The sequence below is a fragment of the Gallinula chloropus genome (assembly GCF_964237585.1).
Source record: "Gallinula chloropus genome assembly, chromosome: 4".
NCBI lineage: Eukaryota > Metazoa > Chordata > Aves > Gruiformes > Rallidae > Gallinula > Gallinula chloropus.
In genome coordinates, this window is record NC_140088.1 from 37,578,297 (window position 1) to 37,592,372 (window position 14,076).

At 49.8% G+C, this 14,076-nt stretch overlaps 1 protein-coding gene across 1 annotated transcript in view; it reads right to left on the reverse strand.

Annotated features, from left to right (window-relative positions):
* The window catches only part of DAGLA (diacylglycerol lipase alpha), a gene marked incomplete at both ends in the record, with an annotated part of 31,943 nt that overhangs the window by 17,568 nt on the left and 299 nt on the right, over positions 1 to 14,076 (reverse strand). The window contains 7 exons of the mRNA XM_084263533.1: positions 128 to 252; positions 1,643 to 1,720; positions 2,410 to 2,544; positions 6,650 to 6,737; positions 10,427 to 10,565; positions 11,152 to 11,253; positions 13,552 to 13,763. Of these exons, the coding sequence (XP_084119659.1) occupies positions 128 to 252; positions 1,643 to 1,720; positions 2,410 to 2,544; positions 6,650 to 6,737; positions 10,427 to 10,565; positions 11,152 to 11,253; positions 13,552 to 13,763 (879 nt within the window). The remainder of the gene's footprint in view (positions 1 to 127; positions 253 to 1,642; positions 1,721 to 2,409; positions 2,545 to 6,649; positions 6,738 to 10,426; positions 10,566 to 11,151; positions 11,254 to 13,551; positions 13,764 to 14,076) is intronic.

Sequence of the window (14,076 nt, forward strand, 5' to 3'; positions counted from 1 at the left end):
GGAAGAATAAACAGAGGGGTAATGAAGAGAGGGAACTGATGAAAGAAAGGAGAATTGTAAGTCTGGGTGAAATGGAAAGGAAAAGGGAAGAAGAGAAGGCGGAGGGATAGACAGGATGGCCACTCACGAGCAGGATCTGGCCAGGCGACAGAGTCCACATGTGGGCTTCCTCATCAGGTATATGGGCCAGCCATAGGCAGCCAGGGCAAACAGCATGTAGTAACACACCTCTTTGTACCGCTGCATCTCTTGCTGAAAGAAACAAGACACTCACTAAAGGCCTTGTTCTGTTTTCCATCATGAGGCTGGTTGCTTTTTTCCCCCCTACCATTTCCCTTGTTCCACCTCGGTTAGACACGTGCCCCCCTTCTTTCTGAGAAGCACCACTGGAACAGCACTGTCAGCCTTTCCAGGGGACTGCGGGAGAGCGAGTTACTGGTTATGCTGGGCAAGATCCTCCCCGTCCCCAGAACGGCCCAGGACAGCTATGCCTGCTGTCCCCAGTCCCGCTGGCTGGCTAACAAGACCGGTAGTTCCAGAGAAGCTCTCCTCTGTGTATCAAACACCCTGCCACAATGGACAGATATCCTCTGGGGGCTTTACCCCAGCCTGCCCCTGCTAAGGAGATGATAATCGGTTTGAGTCCAGAGAAGATGAGGTCTCCAAACACACTGCCTTCACGTCGCCGTAAGGAAGATGCCCAGAGAGGACCACAAAGGATCACACACCTCAGTGCTGCCTTCTACGAGCTCTGCTGCCATGTCTCCCCACACAACCCCTGTTCAGGAGGAGAGAGGCTGAAGAGGAGCAGGCTGTTAGTAATACACACAGTGCGGTGCAGCACAGCCACAAGCGGGTTATTGAGGCTGGGATCGGCTCTGTCTTGCCTCTCTCGCAGCAGCATCATGTAATTAAGGGGAGAGAATGGAGTTTGCCCTTAGAAGGGTCACAATAGCAGCACCCCAGGAGAAGAGCCAAACTCTGATCCCACAGACAAAATGGGCTGCAGCCATTTCCCTCCTGAGAACCGCTCCAGGAATCATAGAATCATAGAATTGTAGGGGTTGGAAGGGACCTCGAGAGATCATCGAGACCAACCCCCCTGCCAAAGCAGCTCCCTAGGACATATCACTCAGATAGGCGTCCAGACAGGTCTTGAATATCTCCAGTGAAGGAGACTCCACCACCTCCCTGGGCAGGCTACTCCAGTGCTCTGTCACCCTCACTGTGAAAAAGTTTTTCCACATGTTGGTGCAGAACTAAAGGAAGGTTCCACCTCACTCCAGGCAGCTCCCTGCCCTTCTCGAGATGCAGCCCTGCCTGCCGGGCTCCGTGAGCTCAGCCGGTGGCTCTTCCCCATGGAGCTCTGCATGACACTCCTGGACTCAGCGCTCAGCTCCTACCTTGGGCTTTGGAGAAGCCTCACCTTGCCTTCCTCATCTGGGGGAAATTCTAGCAGGGGACAGAAAAAAAAAAAACCCCTGAGAGCAAAGGCCGTTACATCCTGCTGCACTAACCTTGTGAATTTTTCTGATTATTCCAGAGAGGGGCAGAAAGGAATAAGAGAAGTCACTGAGGAAAAGGAAACAGGCGACACGGGGGAAGCGCAGCGAATTTGTAAGCTCACAGTCCAGGGACTTACCGCATTTTTCAGATCCAAGTACTTCGTGTTCCGGGTCACCGGCATCCCAGACAGAAAAGCTAAAATGTCATTGTTTGCCTGCAAGTCACAAACATACATCAGAATTTTTCTCTGCAACACCAAGCCAAAAACCTACACCTGAAAGAGAGCACTACACAACCTGGGACAGGATACCGTCAATTATCCCAACCAGTCTCTTCAACTGGTTCCAGTTCTGCCACTCTTACTCCTGCCTGACCTGAACACTGCTGTCTGAACTCCTCCTCTGAGGGAGTTAAAACCACCCCACCCAAACAATCTTCTACTGGGCTGACAATCCACACATCTCAGTGCCAGTCACAGCTTGGGAATTTAGGAAGTTTTCCTTAGAAGTTCCTCGTGCAGCTTTACCCAGATGCCAGAGTCTTCCCCACACCACTGGATAGGAGAAACAATCTTCTCCCCACTCGCTCTCAAACACATGCCACCTCCTTTGGGGTCAAGATCTAAATCTGCCTGTGTTACCCTACTAGAAAAGGTGACAAGGCTTCCCAAGCTTGGCTCGGAGTCAGATGGGCCCTTTGGGAGTCTCAAAAAAGCTGCTAAAGCAGCTCTTATTTTTACTTGACAGCTCGGTGACTGGCACGAGCCCATCAGGCAACAGAAACGAGGTGGGTAGAGTCATGCAGTCCTCATGCAGTGAGTCACGGGAGCAGCGGGTTAAGCCAGAGGCCGAGCAAGATGCCCACTGCTGCCTCCGTGCAGGGCGACAGGCCCCCTCCACCCACCTCGTCCAACACGGCGTTGCGCTTTGCCCGCTGCCGTTGGCGCAGCAGAACCAGGCCCGCGATGATGTCAGATGGGACGATGTCAAGGTCTCGGAAAAACTCAGCAAAAAGGTAGGCGATTTCAGAGTAGGCGTCCTGCAAAATCCAGGGAGAGAAGAGTTGAGGAGGAGGAGGGGTTTGGGTGCGGGGAGACTCAAAACAGGGCACGGAATGAGAACCAATGCGGCAGCGATGGCCTCATTTCTGTAGCTATCGCTAAAACATCCACCAGACTCCTTCAGGGGACGCCGTATCTGGTCTAATCATATTAATCTCTCATTTATTTTACACAGACTCAGAGGCCCCAGCTGTGACTGAATTTGTACTACGCTGGGTGCGACGTGTGGGTGAGAGTTGACCACCTCAACGCCAGAACAGACGCAGGGAGAAAGGAAACGTTTGCATCTCTACTTTGTAAAACAGAGGAGGCAAGGTGAGAACCGGTTCCCAATCCAGCATCATCTCAGGGTCACATCTTTTCTCCTCAAAAGGAATTTCATTTGAACACATGCTATCTGGGGTGGGGAAAGCACTTAGCATCTCCTTCAATTCTGTCCTGGGATCATTTTGCTCATACACAACCCAGAGCTCAGAATCCCAGGCACGTCAGAGAAGCTTTGGAATCCTGCCGCCAGACAGTCTCTGTAGCTGCCCACTGTTCTCCACCCTGTTTCTGGCTATGTGATTTCAAAGGGTTAATCACAACAAGCAGGTGTTTTACGTGGCAGCTCTTGGTACTGAAGGAACTGATCAGGCTTCCAGGGTCTTCCAGGTTTACCTTTAACTCCATTCAAGCAAAAGGCCCCAAAAATGCAAATTCTGGGAAAAAAGGTTTGAGCCATTCAATACAGACTGCGCAGAAGGGAAGGAGACCGAACCCAAAAAAGGCAGACATCACAGGAGGGACAGAAATGGAAGTGACCTGAAAGGGTCATGCAAAGGCTCTGAAGCAGTGCGACAGACATTGAGTACTGCCCCACAAAACCCCCACCTCAACACCTGAAGCCAGAGTGGTTTTGGAGCTGGGCCAGGCTGTGAGACAATGCTGGCCTGGCCGTTGCTCAGACCATTCAGCTTAGACACAAGGGTGGCCCAGAGGTTAGATCCCCAAAGAATGGGACCGAGCAAGCCCTGTAGTGCACAGATGGCCAGGATTTTGACTCCTGCCCTCACTAAATTTTTCCTACCAAGGCCTGTTGCAGCCAGAGCTTCTAGGCCATATTTTCACAGCACCCCTTACCCTGAACCTCAAGCCACACAACAGCACTCGTCTTGTCCATGGCAAGCTGGAGCCATGCACTTAAAGGCTGGATAGCAGGACAGGATCTCTCCATCTCTCTTCCCAGACAGGCTAGAAAGTAAATCCCTGCTCTCCCTCCCAGTCTTGCAGGAAATGACCTACATTCTTTTATCTCTGACAAACTCCTGGAGCGCAAGATTACTTTCTATCATTTTTCACTTGCCTACAAAAGCAAGTTAAATCACCATTAAGAACAGGGTTTCAGGTGCCAACTGTGCAGGTTTCCATGCCAGCTGTGCCTTTGAAGAGCAAATGGACTGGCATTAACCTCTCCAAAATTACAACCGCAGTATCCTTGAAGTACTGACCCCATAAATCTCAGCACAGCTCCTCCAGGCACGTAAGAAACACAAAGAGCCTCCAAGTAAAATCTGATAGACACCCGTTAACCCACAGTGGCAGCAACGCCGTCGCTCCCTGACCGAAGAAACAGGCTGTGACGGAAGTTCAACACGTACTCTCGCTTCTGGAGGAAGAATTTTTGCCAGAGCACCTGGTATTATACCACCAATTGCAGCATTCCACTACAAACCCCACGGGCTCTGGGGCTTCACTCCAGACCCCTCAGAATAGATTCTTGCCCCGACGCCGTGTCCACTCTGCAAGAACTCTGTTTTCCAGCCCAGGGGACAGTGATCCTCTGCTAAAACATTTATTTTCTCTCCCCCTGTGAAGACTGGGACAGACAGCAACAGATTCATTTCCGATCCATTGCGTACACATTCATTCCACACGCTGTCATGCCAGGACACACAAAGTCAGAGCTTGTTTCTGCGAAAAAAAGAGCCTGGAAATTGCTCGAGCTGAATGCAAAGTGGCAATTCAATAGCACAAGGGATTTGGAGATTCTGGAATCTGCTTTTACCCCCAGCTTAAAAAAGAAAGTGGAAATAGTCACTGCCGAGACAAAAAGCTCGACACGAAATGACATATTTCACATTCCTGAATAAAACAGAGTTGTTCAGAAACAAGCCATTCGGATGCCTGCCAGGGCCCCCGAGCCAGGGCACAGCACCCCAGGATAGGCGTCTCTAGGTGCCATGGCAGGGCGACCCGGCTGTGCTCTCGGGGGGGAGGGGGGGTGGGGGGTGGGAGAGGAAAATAACCCCTGAGGAAACGCCGCTGTTGGAGCTGCTGGGACACAAACATCGTTTTGTTGCCATCTTCCAGATGGATTTTCCCTGAGCAGCTCTAGCAGATGACCCGTGAGAGCCAGCAGCCTGGGGCTGGAACGTTCCCTGGGAACATGGTGGCATTTCAGCTGGTGCCACAGCAGCGTGGCGCTGGGAGGGTCAGTGTGCCGGTACGCCTTGCTGGGACTCTGCAAAAGGGGCTACAAACGATTCCTGCAGCTGTCCCCACGTCAGAAACTGCAGCCTGTGGGTAACTGCACAGCACTTAGCAACAAACCCTCTTAATCTAATTCATACCTGCTGCCATCTGTGATGAACAACTGCTCAGGTAGCCTTCACCTGGCTCTCCATTATCCTTACACAGCTCTTCATCTTCCTGCACCTTTCCCTTTCAAGGTTAAAACCCTGGTCCCATTTCTCTTCCTATACAAGTTCATATCCCCTCCAATATGTTCTTTTTTCTGCTGCATCCTTTCGGAGACCAACCGCCGTGCTATATTTAGTGAGGACATCACTGATGTGGTTGGTCCCTTGGCATTTTCCCTGTCATTTTCTATGCCCTTCTACTGAACCTAAACATTTTGCCGATTTTTAGGCTGCTGCTGTGCACTGATGTCTTTGCTGAAGCATCCTTGATAACTCCTAGCTTTTCTCAAGTAGTTGTAACTCAGAGTTGTAATAAAGCCTGGTACACACAAGCAATTTAAATTGCTTCTTCAGATGTGCGCCCATCACCTCACTTTTCCTTACAAACTTCCTCCTTTTGATAACAATTCCCTGGTTCTGCTCAGTCCGAGTGTTCTCAAATACTCATAATTCTGACCAACTTCAATATTACAAGTCATCAGTGAAATTTTCCCCCTTCTTACTCACTTCCCCAACCAGTCCTCAGGAGTCCTGTTGAACGTCACCCTGCTAACTTTTGGGAAAGCAATATCAAAGCCTTCATGCTTCCCTGATGGGCTGCTAGCAGCAAGGGAAAACCCCATCAGGAAACCTTCAAACCAACAACCGTGGCGTGAAACTCTGGATTAAGCGGTAGATTTCGGCTGGAAGCAATCCCAAGGTGTTCTTCTGCTGATTCAGATTTGCATTTTCCCATTTGCAAAGGGGTGCCTCCCCTCCTGAAGTGAACAAGACGGATGCAAACCACAGAAGCTGCCAAAGCCACCTGGCTGATAGAGGGAAATTGAAACTGACCACAAAGAGCTGTCAAATGTTGAACCTAGTGATGAACTTGTACTTCATCATCCACATAAAATTATTACCCCAGTTCACTGCAATGGTGAGGTGAAGAAAACTGCACAGGAGAAGCATTTAACACCAACAACGCTGCTTTCCAGTGCTGCTAACTTCATTGTTAGAGGGTTAAGACTGTTTTGTAAAGACAACTGTCCTACTCAGCGATGTCCTTTCCACATCTAGAGGGAAACACCAGCTTCTGCTCCTGCCCACCATACCCAGGCGCCCTGCTGCAAGCGCTCTGTCAGGCTACTTGGGCCAGAAGGAAAAGGAACCAACCCACACCACAACGTCGAGCCTGGTTGTTCCGAGCTGTTTGGAAGGCACAACAGTTCTCACAGGCACTGCTGTCAGGGTTCACTGGACTCTGTGCCGCCAGATCACAACAAACACTTGCAGTGAAACAGGGCACACACCGTGCAGGCTTGAGAGCAGGGACCCCACGCCACTATGCACTGCTGAGTCCCATCTATCATCAGCCGTGCACACAGCTTGCTCTGGCCAGAGACACTTAGTAGGTACTTACCGACTGAGAGTCTTTTGTTCGTGTGCAGCAAAGAAAAACTTTGAGTCTGCGTGTCCAGCTGCTGGCTTGTCCCTCTTCCAGGCGGTGTCTGGAAGTAAAGGGTAAAGTACGCATGTGAGGACAGGCAGGAGAACAGGACTGCAAGCAAGCAGTAGGCTCCAAAGTCACTCAGCCTATGCCGTCACTCAAAATTCATGCTAAACCATATCCTTATGTTTAACCTGGTCTAGCAGAGACAAGGAGACCATGTATCCATTAAGAATTCTGCTCATTTTGTAGGTCAGGATGATCAATAACCCAGCTGCTCTGGACAGGATCAAGGCTGTGTATTTACATACATGGTGTCCTGTCCGAACAGGATGGCCTTAACAACACTGTTCTGCGATATCTGCAGGATCAGGATGTCCAAGAGCACCAGAAGCTCCAGATAGAAGGAGGGTCTGCTGGTAACTTGGCAGCTGCGTCATACTAGGGTGTACTACTACTCAGCAGGAAGACCCTACCACGGGGCGAGGAGGTGGGAACAGTACAAAAGACCCTGAGCACTTAACCTGAGAGGAGCTGGGCAATTTTTCCTAATAAATAGCTTGTTTGGAAAAATATATTTATTAAACATAATGCAGGCTCTGAACTGAGAGAACCATCACTATTTATTCAAGTAGAGTGTGTAACTTTAATCGTGGAAAGCGAGCTAAAGGCTCTCTTTCAATTTAGAAAAGGTTACAAAGGGCTGAATGCAGAAGGTTTTGCTCAACCCACGTTTGGTTCATATGACATTTCACTTTCAGCTTCCAAATTAGCTAATTGGACAGCCCTATTTAAAAGGAACTACAGCTGAGTTCACTCCACTGTTTGGAGCTCACCCTAGTTATGCTGCTTCGCAGCCCCTTACATTTTGACTGGCATACCTACAGACAAGCCTTAGATCGAGTCCGGCTTAGCTGCATTGAAGTGGGTGACTGCACAGTTCTCTGCCAGAGCACCAAGCTACCTAAAGCCCACAGCTCCCCTAACATAAGATCTTTTGGGGTTTTTCACGTGAACACAGGCCAGACCTATCAAAAAAAGGCCACTTTTGTCTTCTTGCAGGTGACAGCATCAGGAAAAGCCCACAGCAGGTGACGCTTGGGAGAAAAACATGCCGGTAAAGGAGTGTTTGCCTGCAGGAGAAGGAACAGGTCCCTCGGGGCAATCCATCAGCTCACGCCTGAGCACTTCCAAACAGCAATCCATAACCTCCACAGAAGACTCCGAGAGCAGCAGGAATCCAAGTGTCCGAAGAGAGCTGGCAGCACTCACTTCGCTCCCCCAAACACCAGAAGAACTCGGGCAGCAATGCAAAGAACTTCACAACTTCACCGCGGGGGTTGAACAAGCAAGCGCACTCTGAGCTATTTTCAGACTAACTTTTCCCGAATTCTTTCTTCCTAACACCAAACTTCCACGTGCTTTGTATGAGCTCTGAAGCAAGTCTCTTAGAAAAGCCTCAGCACAATTAGCTGAGCCTTTGGGTTCTGTTGTTTTATTTCCTTAGCTCTGCAAGAACATAGAAGCCCACACACATCACGATGCCCGTGGTAAAGGAAAACCACTGTGTAAGGGAGCCTGGCAGCTACAGCAGATACCACAAGGAGGAAAGCAAAGTTACGTGTCTCCTCAACCCAACAAGCAAATCGAGTGTTTTCAGACAGAGGAAGCACAGCTCAGGTTAAGTGTAAAACAAAGGTGAATCACTGCCCTATGTCAGGAGGCACATATCACCGCGGACAGAGGGACTTCAACAGGAACGGCTGGCCCTCGGCATCCCGCAGGATCACAACCCAGAAACAGGCAAGGAATTTCCTTTGTAAAGGATTGCTTTAAGCAAGCAGAGAGTTTCACAGAAGCACAAGGTTGGAAAAGCCCTTTAAGATAATCGAGTCCAACTGTTCCTGTCCTATGCTAAACCATATCCCTGAGAACCTCATATACTCGACTGTTCAACACACACAGGTGCAAGGAGTCAGCCCCCCTCCCTGGATAGCCTGTGCCAGGCCCTGACAACTCTTTCAGGGAAGAACTTTTCCCTAACATCTGATCTGACCCTGCCCTGGTGCAGCTTGAGGCCATTTCCCCTTGTCCCATCTCCTGTCCCCTGACTGAAGAGACCATCACCCACCTCTCTTTAGCCTCCTGTCAGGTCAGTGTAGGTGGTGAGAAGGTCTCCCCTCAACCTCCTCTTCACCAGGCTGAAAATCCCCAGCTCCCTCAGCTACTCCTCAGAAGGTTTGCAGCTCTCCAGTCTTTTCCCCAGCCTGGTTGCCCTTCTCTGGATATGCTTTTTTAAATTCAGAAAAAATTCTCTATGAACAACTGCTTTAGCAGTGAACACACAGTAACATTTTATGTTTCCCTTTCACGTCACAGCCCACAGCATTTGTTAACATCTGTTAACGCTGCCTTTCTAGAGTGGAAACCTGCAAACAGCAAGCCCAAGCTCCAAAACACGCTACAGGCCTGGAGGGAAAAACCTGGCTGTGGCCCAAGGGCCAAACACCTTCTTGCAGTTGTCTGGGATCTCAAAGCTCCTCACAGGGGAGAGGAAAGTAAAGCAAGAGAAAGCCAAGAAAACACGTTCTCTGGAAAACAAACCAAACCACAAACCAAACAAGTTTGCAGCACTCTGTTTCCCTTCAGAAAAAAAAAAAAAAAACATTGAGCCAAACAGCTCGGAGGTAGCATGAGGGTACAGGAGCCATGGTGGCATCACAGCTTCTCATCCCCATCTCCCTGGGAACATCCTGCTCTCGAGGCACTAACCACACATTAGGTTAACGAGGTGCTATCTCCAAATATTCAACGCTATTGTTAGGAAGGTACTGGGAAGGTTAGGAAGAATGTCTTACTTCTGCATTAATATTTATTTTTTAAAAAGTATGCCCCTTCAAAAACAATCTCCTGCACAGTTCTTAGAAAAGCCTGGGGTTTTCCTCAAAAGAACCACCTCAGGATCCCTTTTTCAGGTGCTGAAAGAGTCAAAACACCCTCTGGAATATAGTTTCCCCAATGAGAAACATAAAATTTGCAGAGTACTTTTTAAAAGCTTTGGGTTTTTTAGCCCTTGAAACCTAATGCCCTCAAGTCCTACAAAGCCACATTCCTCGCTGACAGTTACGTATGTCAAGGCTGCAGAGGAAAACAAGGGCTGACTGTGTTGTCCTGCTACTGGGGGAGAAAACCCTTCTGAAAAATGCCTTGCCTGGTGAAAAAAGCTTTCATATCTCCATCTGGGTAGCTCAAGGACGCAATCGATTCTTAATTAAAAGATCTGACTGGCAATTGAAAAGAAACTGCTTCTTGGGCAAGACCAAGGCAACAAGAAAACTCAGTCTAAAGGGTTGTATCTGGAATGCAGAAATAAAGGAAGGGGCTTCAGAAGATGATGATGCTTCAACCTAAGTAAAATCCAAATGCTGCCTTGCTGCTCCCAGGCGAAACAGCTACAGGATGGACAAACAGGCTGCGGAGGTCAGCACTGGCTCAAGGGGCTTGGAAGGATTCGCGAATCCAGCAACTAACACACAGTGTGGGCAGGGGCCACTCTGCTTCACTTCTTTTGGCTACAGATGCCCACACCCAGCACCCGGCAGCCTGAACTGCCTTCTTCCAAAATCCCCATCACCAGTAAAGGAAAGCGACGCCTGAAGCTGAACACTCCCTCAAGCACAGCAAGGAGAACATCAAGATTAAACCAAAATGAAAATATATAGGGCATCCCTTCCAGAAATGCTGCTTTACCGCAGGTTGTATGTCCTCAGGTTGCGCTGTCTCCGCTTCGTGGCGCGCAGCTTGACAAAGGTCCGACCTGTCGGGTCGAAGACGCAGAGGACAGTGATGCAGACGCTCAGGATGACAACCCAGTTGCACACCACCATTCCTGCCAAGGAATGGGAGAAGTCAGGTGCTCTGCTCGGTAAGGCTTGGCAGCATGGCATCAGACCCACCCTCTCCATCACCACAGGGCAGACAGTCACCCCAAATACTTGTGCAGGCAGTTGCAGCAAAAGGAAACCCTCTGGAAATGCTTCCACACCACAGCTAGGTTTCCCAGCTGGTTTAAGAGATCTCCCATGCAGAAGGTCGTTAAATACTCCAAGTGTCTAAGGGGAGCTACAACATGAGCATCACCCCCGCTGGGAGACTGGCTGAGACCGAAAACAAGTTCCAGGGAAACAGCAAAGCCATTTTGAACTAAAAAAAAGAAGGGGAACCAGGTCTTACAGACTCCTCCAGCCAGACCCTGCTATGGGAACAGGAATTCCCGCCTCAGTGCAGACAGCACGAGCAAATGAATGGAACAACTGTTCTGAGCAGGAACATCACAGGCAAACAAGCGCCGCATTGACAGCTCCGATCTACTCCCGACAGTCAATCCCCACACGCACGAATGGATTTGCTCTCCAAGGTGAGAGGATATCTGCATGCACACAGTACCACACACCAGCCACATCCCAGCTACGTACCCAGAGTGACGCTCTTCGCCGTGAGGTCGTTGCAGGAAGCGTAGTACTGCGTTAGCCACACGATGCCCACGATAGCATACACAAACTCAATCACCAAGATCGCTGAAACAAGAGGAACACAACAGATTGTAGCAGCACCTCCTGAGGGATTAACAACTGCCTCTCCCTGTGTTTGGGGAAGAAATCCAGAGACAGGTACTTTAGCTGGACAGATGAGTGCAGGACTGGGCCCCAGGGCTTTGGGAGGGGATATTCCAGGGAATGAACCAAGAAGTGTAATGTGTCCTTAACGCTAACTATTCCTCAGTGGCACAGGGACTGTGGGCACACAGAGCTGGATCGGAGGTGTGAATCAGACAGCTGTGCCTCCCACCCACCATGGGGAAAAGATCCCTTAGAATCACCACATGACAGCACCTGGGCCTTAACCACCTCAGGCAGCTGGCCTGATCCAAAGATAAGAAATAAATAGCGATGCGTATCCAAGATTGAGCTGGCTTACTACACTTGGCAAGCGCTCCCACACCCCTGCCCTTTGCGGTTCTTCTAGTAATTGCTCCCAGGACACAGTCCTTACAGAGCCATCCCCTGCATCCTTGGTTTGACACGTTACTCTGGCGAGGAACAAGAAACCAGGGGTTGACAACAGCTCCACAGACCAAAAAAACATTGGGAAACACTTCTCTGAAGTGCCCATTCTCACGTTTTCTCTCCACGTTACAACCCAAAAGTACAGGTGGGTGATGGGGTATGGAGAGGGCAAACAGTTGGCTTAGCAGTGCCTCAGCAAGGCTTTGGCAGAGCTGAATGCATGACCCATCCCAGCTGGCTAACCACTCAGCTCCTTACCTACGGAGAGATATGTGGAAGTGGCTTACTACAGACTCTCACCAGCCTGGGAAGTTCAAAGAGCTGCATCATCAAGTAGCTTTCAAAAGCAGCAGGCAAGGAACCAGGGCTGGAGTGGCCAATGATCTTAAACTGAGCTAGGCTTTGCCTACCTTGACTAGTTTCCCCGTCAGATCACCCGCTAAGCAGCAGCGGCAGCATGGGCGAGGACTCTGTCCCCAGAGTCACACACACTAAAATTGGGACAGTCATACGGACCTTGCCCACACAATAGTCACACTCCCATTGCTATCATCAGAGCTGATAAAGCCATTAGGAGAAAAAGCCACCCAAAACAGGGATACAGAGGATCCAAGGTACAGGGTTAATACAGATCCTGAACGCACAGGTTAGCTTAAGGTAGACAAGGCAGAAGAGGGGATGTTTCTCAGGCAGAAAAACAGTTCTTTGTATTCTCCCTACCTGCCTTGCCCCATTTAGTCTGGTTTTAAGACAGCATTACCCAAACTGTCAGGCTCTACATGCTTCCCTAGGGAGACTGCAGCATGCCTGGGAAACTGGAGAGAAAGATTTGTTTGCTATTCACATTAATGGTTTGCAGTTAGCTCTCCAAGGCAGAAACGTCTCCCAGACAGAGCTTTCAAGCAAGGTTACCCGTATTTTAGCCAGTCTGGCATGAAAACAATCCAGGAAAGAGAGATGCAAATACATGAGCTGCTTCATTTGGAATGAGCTTGACTCTGCATCTCCAAAGGGTTTCTCAAAAATCTTCACTTGGCACAGAAAAATGGGATCAAGTTTCTGTATCTGGAAGACAATGGAGGAGAGGAGGGAAGGCAAACTAAAAAGGAAGCCCTGAACAAGAGATCAAGGCACAATCTCTTTCTGATCTAATTCTTGGTGGGCGAGCGAGACGGAAGATGCTTTTAGGAAGACAAGATGAACGCGCAGTCTAAGAGAGAAGATGCAACCAGTGAGCAGGTGGGAACCCTATTTATCTCAGTGCCTGGGGGCGGAGCATCAAACCACAGGTTGTGCTGGATGGAGACATGCATCACATGAGTCAAGAGGTCAAGTACACATCTTAGGGTGGGCAGGTGTAGACTCCAGGGTCTGTATGACAGGCAAGGAGGTGCACATGCCTCAGGGTGAGAGTTGCCATGATTTACACAGACATATGCCCACAGCATGGGAAAACGCGTGGAATAAAGGTGAGGGAGAGGTGTAGCTGCATCTCATTGCGGCAGATCCCTGCTGCGAGACAGAAGGGGAGCATATTTGGTTAGAGGAGAAGGATGTACCTGCATGGCAATGAGGATGACAAGTTAAAGGTTTGCTAGAAAGATATTTGGGGCATTGCATGAGAGTCTTACAGCAATGACAGGGTGCAGTATACGTGATGTATTCAGATGCATATCACATACAAGTGGCCATCTGGATGTCTTTGAGAAGCTGTGTGTTTGTCAGGGTGTGGGGAGAGAAGTCTTCTGCGATAGCAGATGGCAGTGTGGAGGCTGAGTCATTAGGAGGCCTCAGGCCGCTGCCTCTTACCCAGTCTGACATAGAGCACATACTGCATCGAGTCCCGGGGCTCTGTGTACAGGATACTGCCTCGCATGCTGAGCCAGATGATTGCCACCTCTGCGATCATACAACTGAGCAGGATGCCCAGGTAGCCTCTGCCGTGGTCCACCAGGTTAAGCGAGCAGGTTTCGTTGGGGTTGTACACCAGCCCAAAGAGCACCACAGAGAGGATCACAAACCTGCCAGTCACAAACCAGCTTGTTACCAGCAGAAAGCCAAAGAAAGCTGCATGTAATATCCCACACCTGCTCTCCTCACAAAGCTACCGAGGATCCTCAGCATCCCCCACAGCCACGTACAGTTAATAGTAATTTGTTCTGGAAATCTCCTCCCCACAAGCCATCCAGAGGCCCTGCTACCCCGGTCTGAACAATTTGATATCTGTGGCAAGTCACATTATCCCACAGGATCTGCCACTCCAATTGCTTTTCTTGAGCCCCTGCTCAGAAACACAGCCCCAGGCTCCAGTGGCCAGCCTTGGGTAGCACTGGA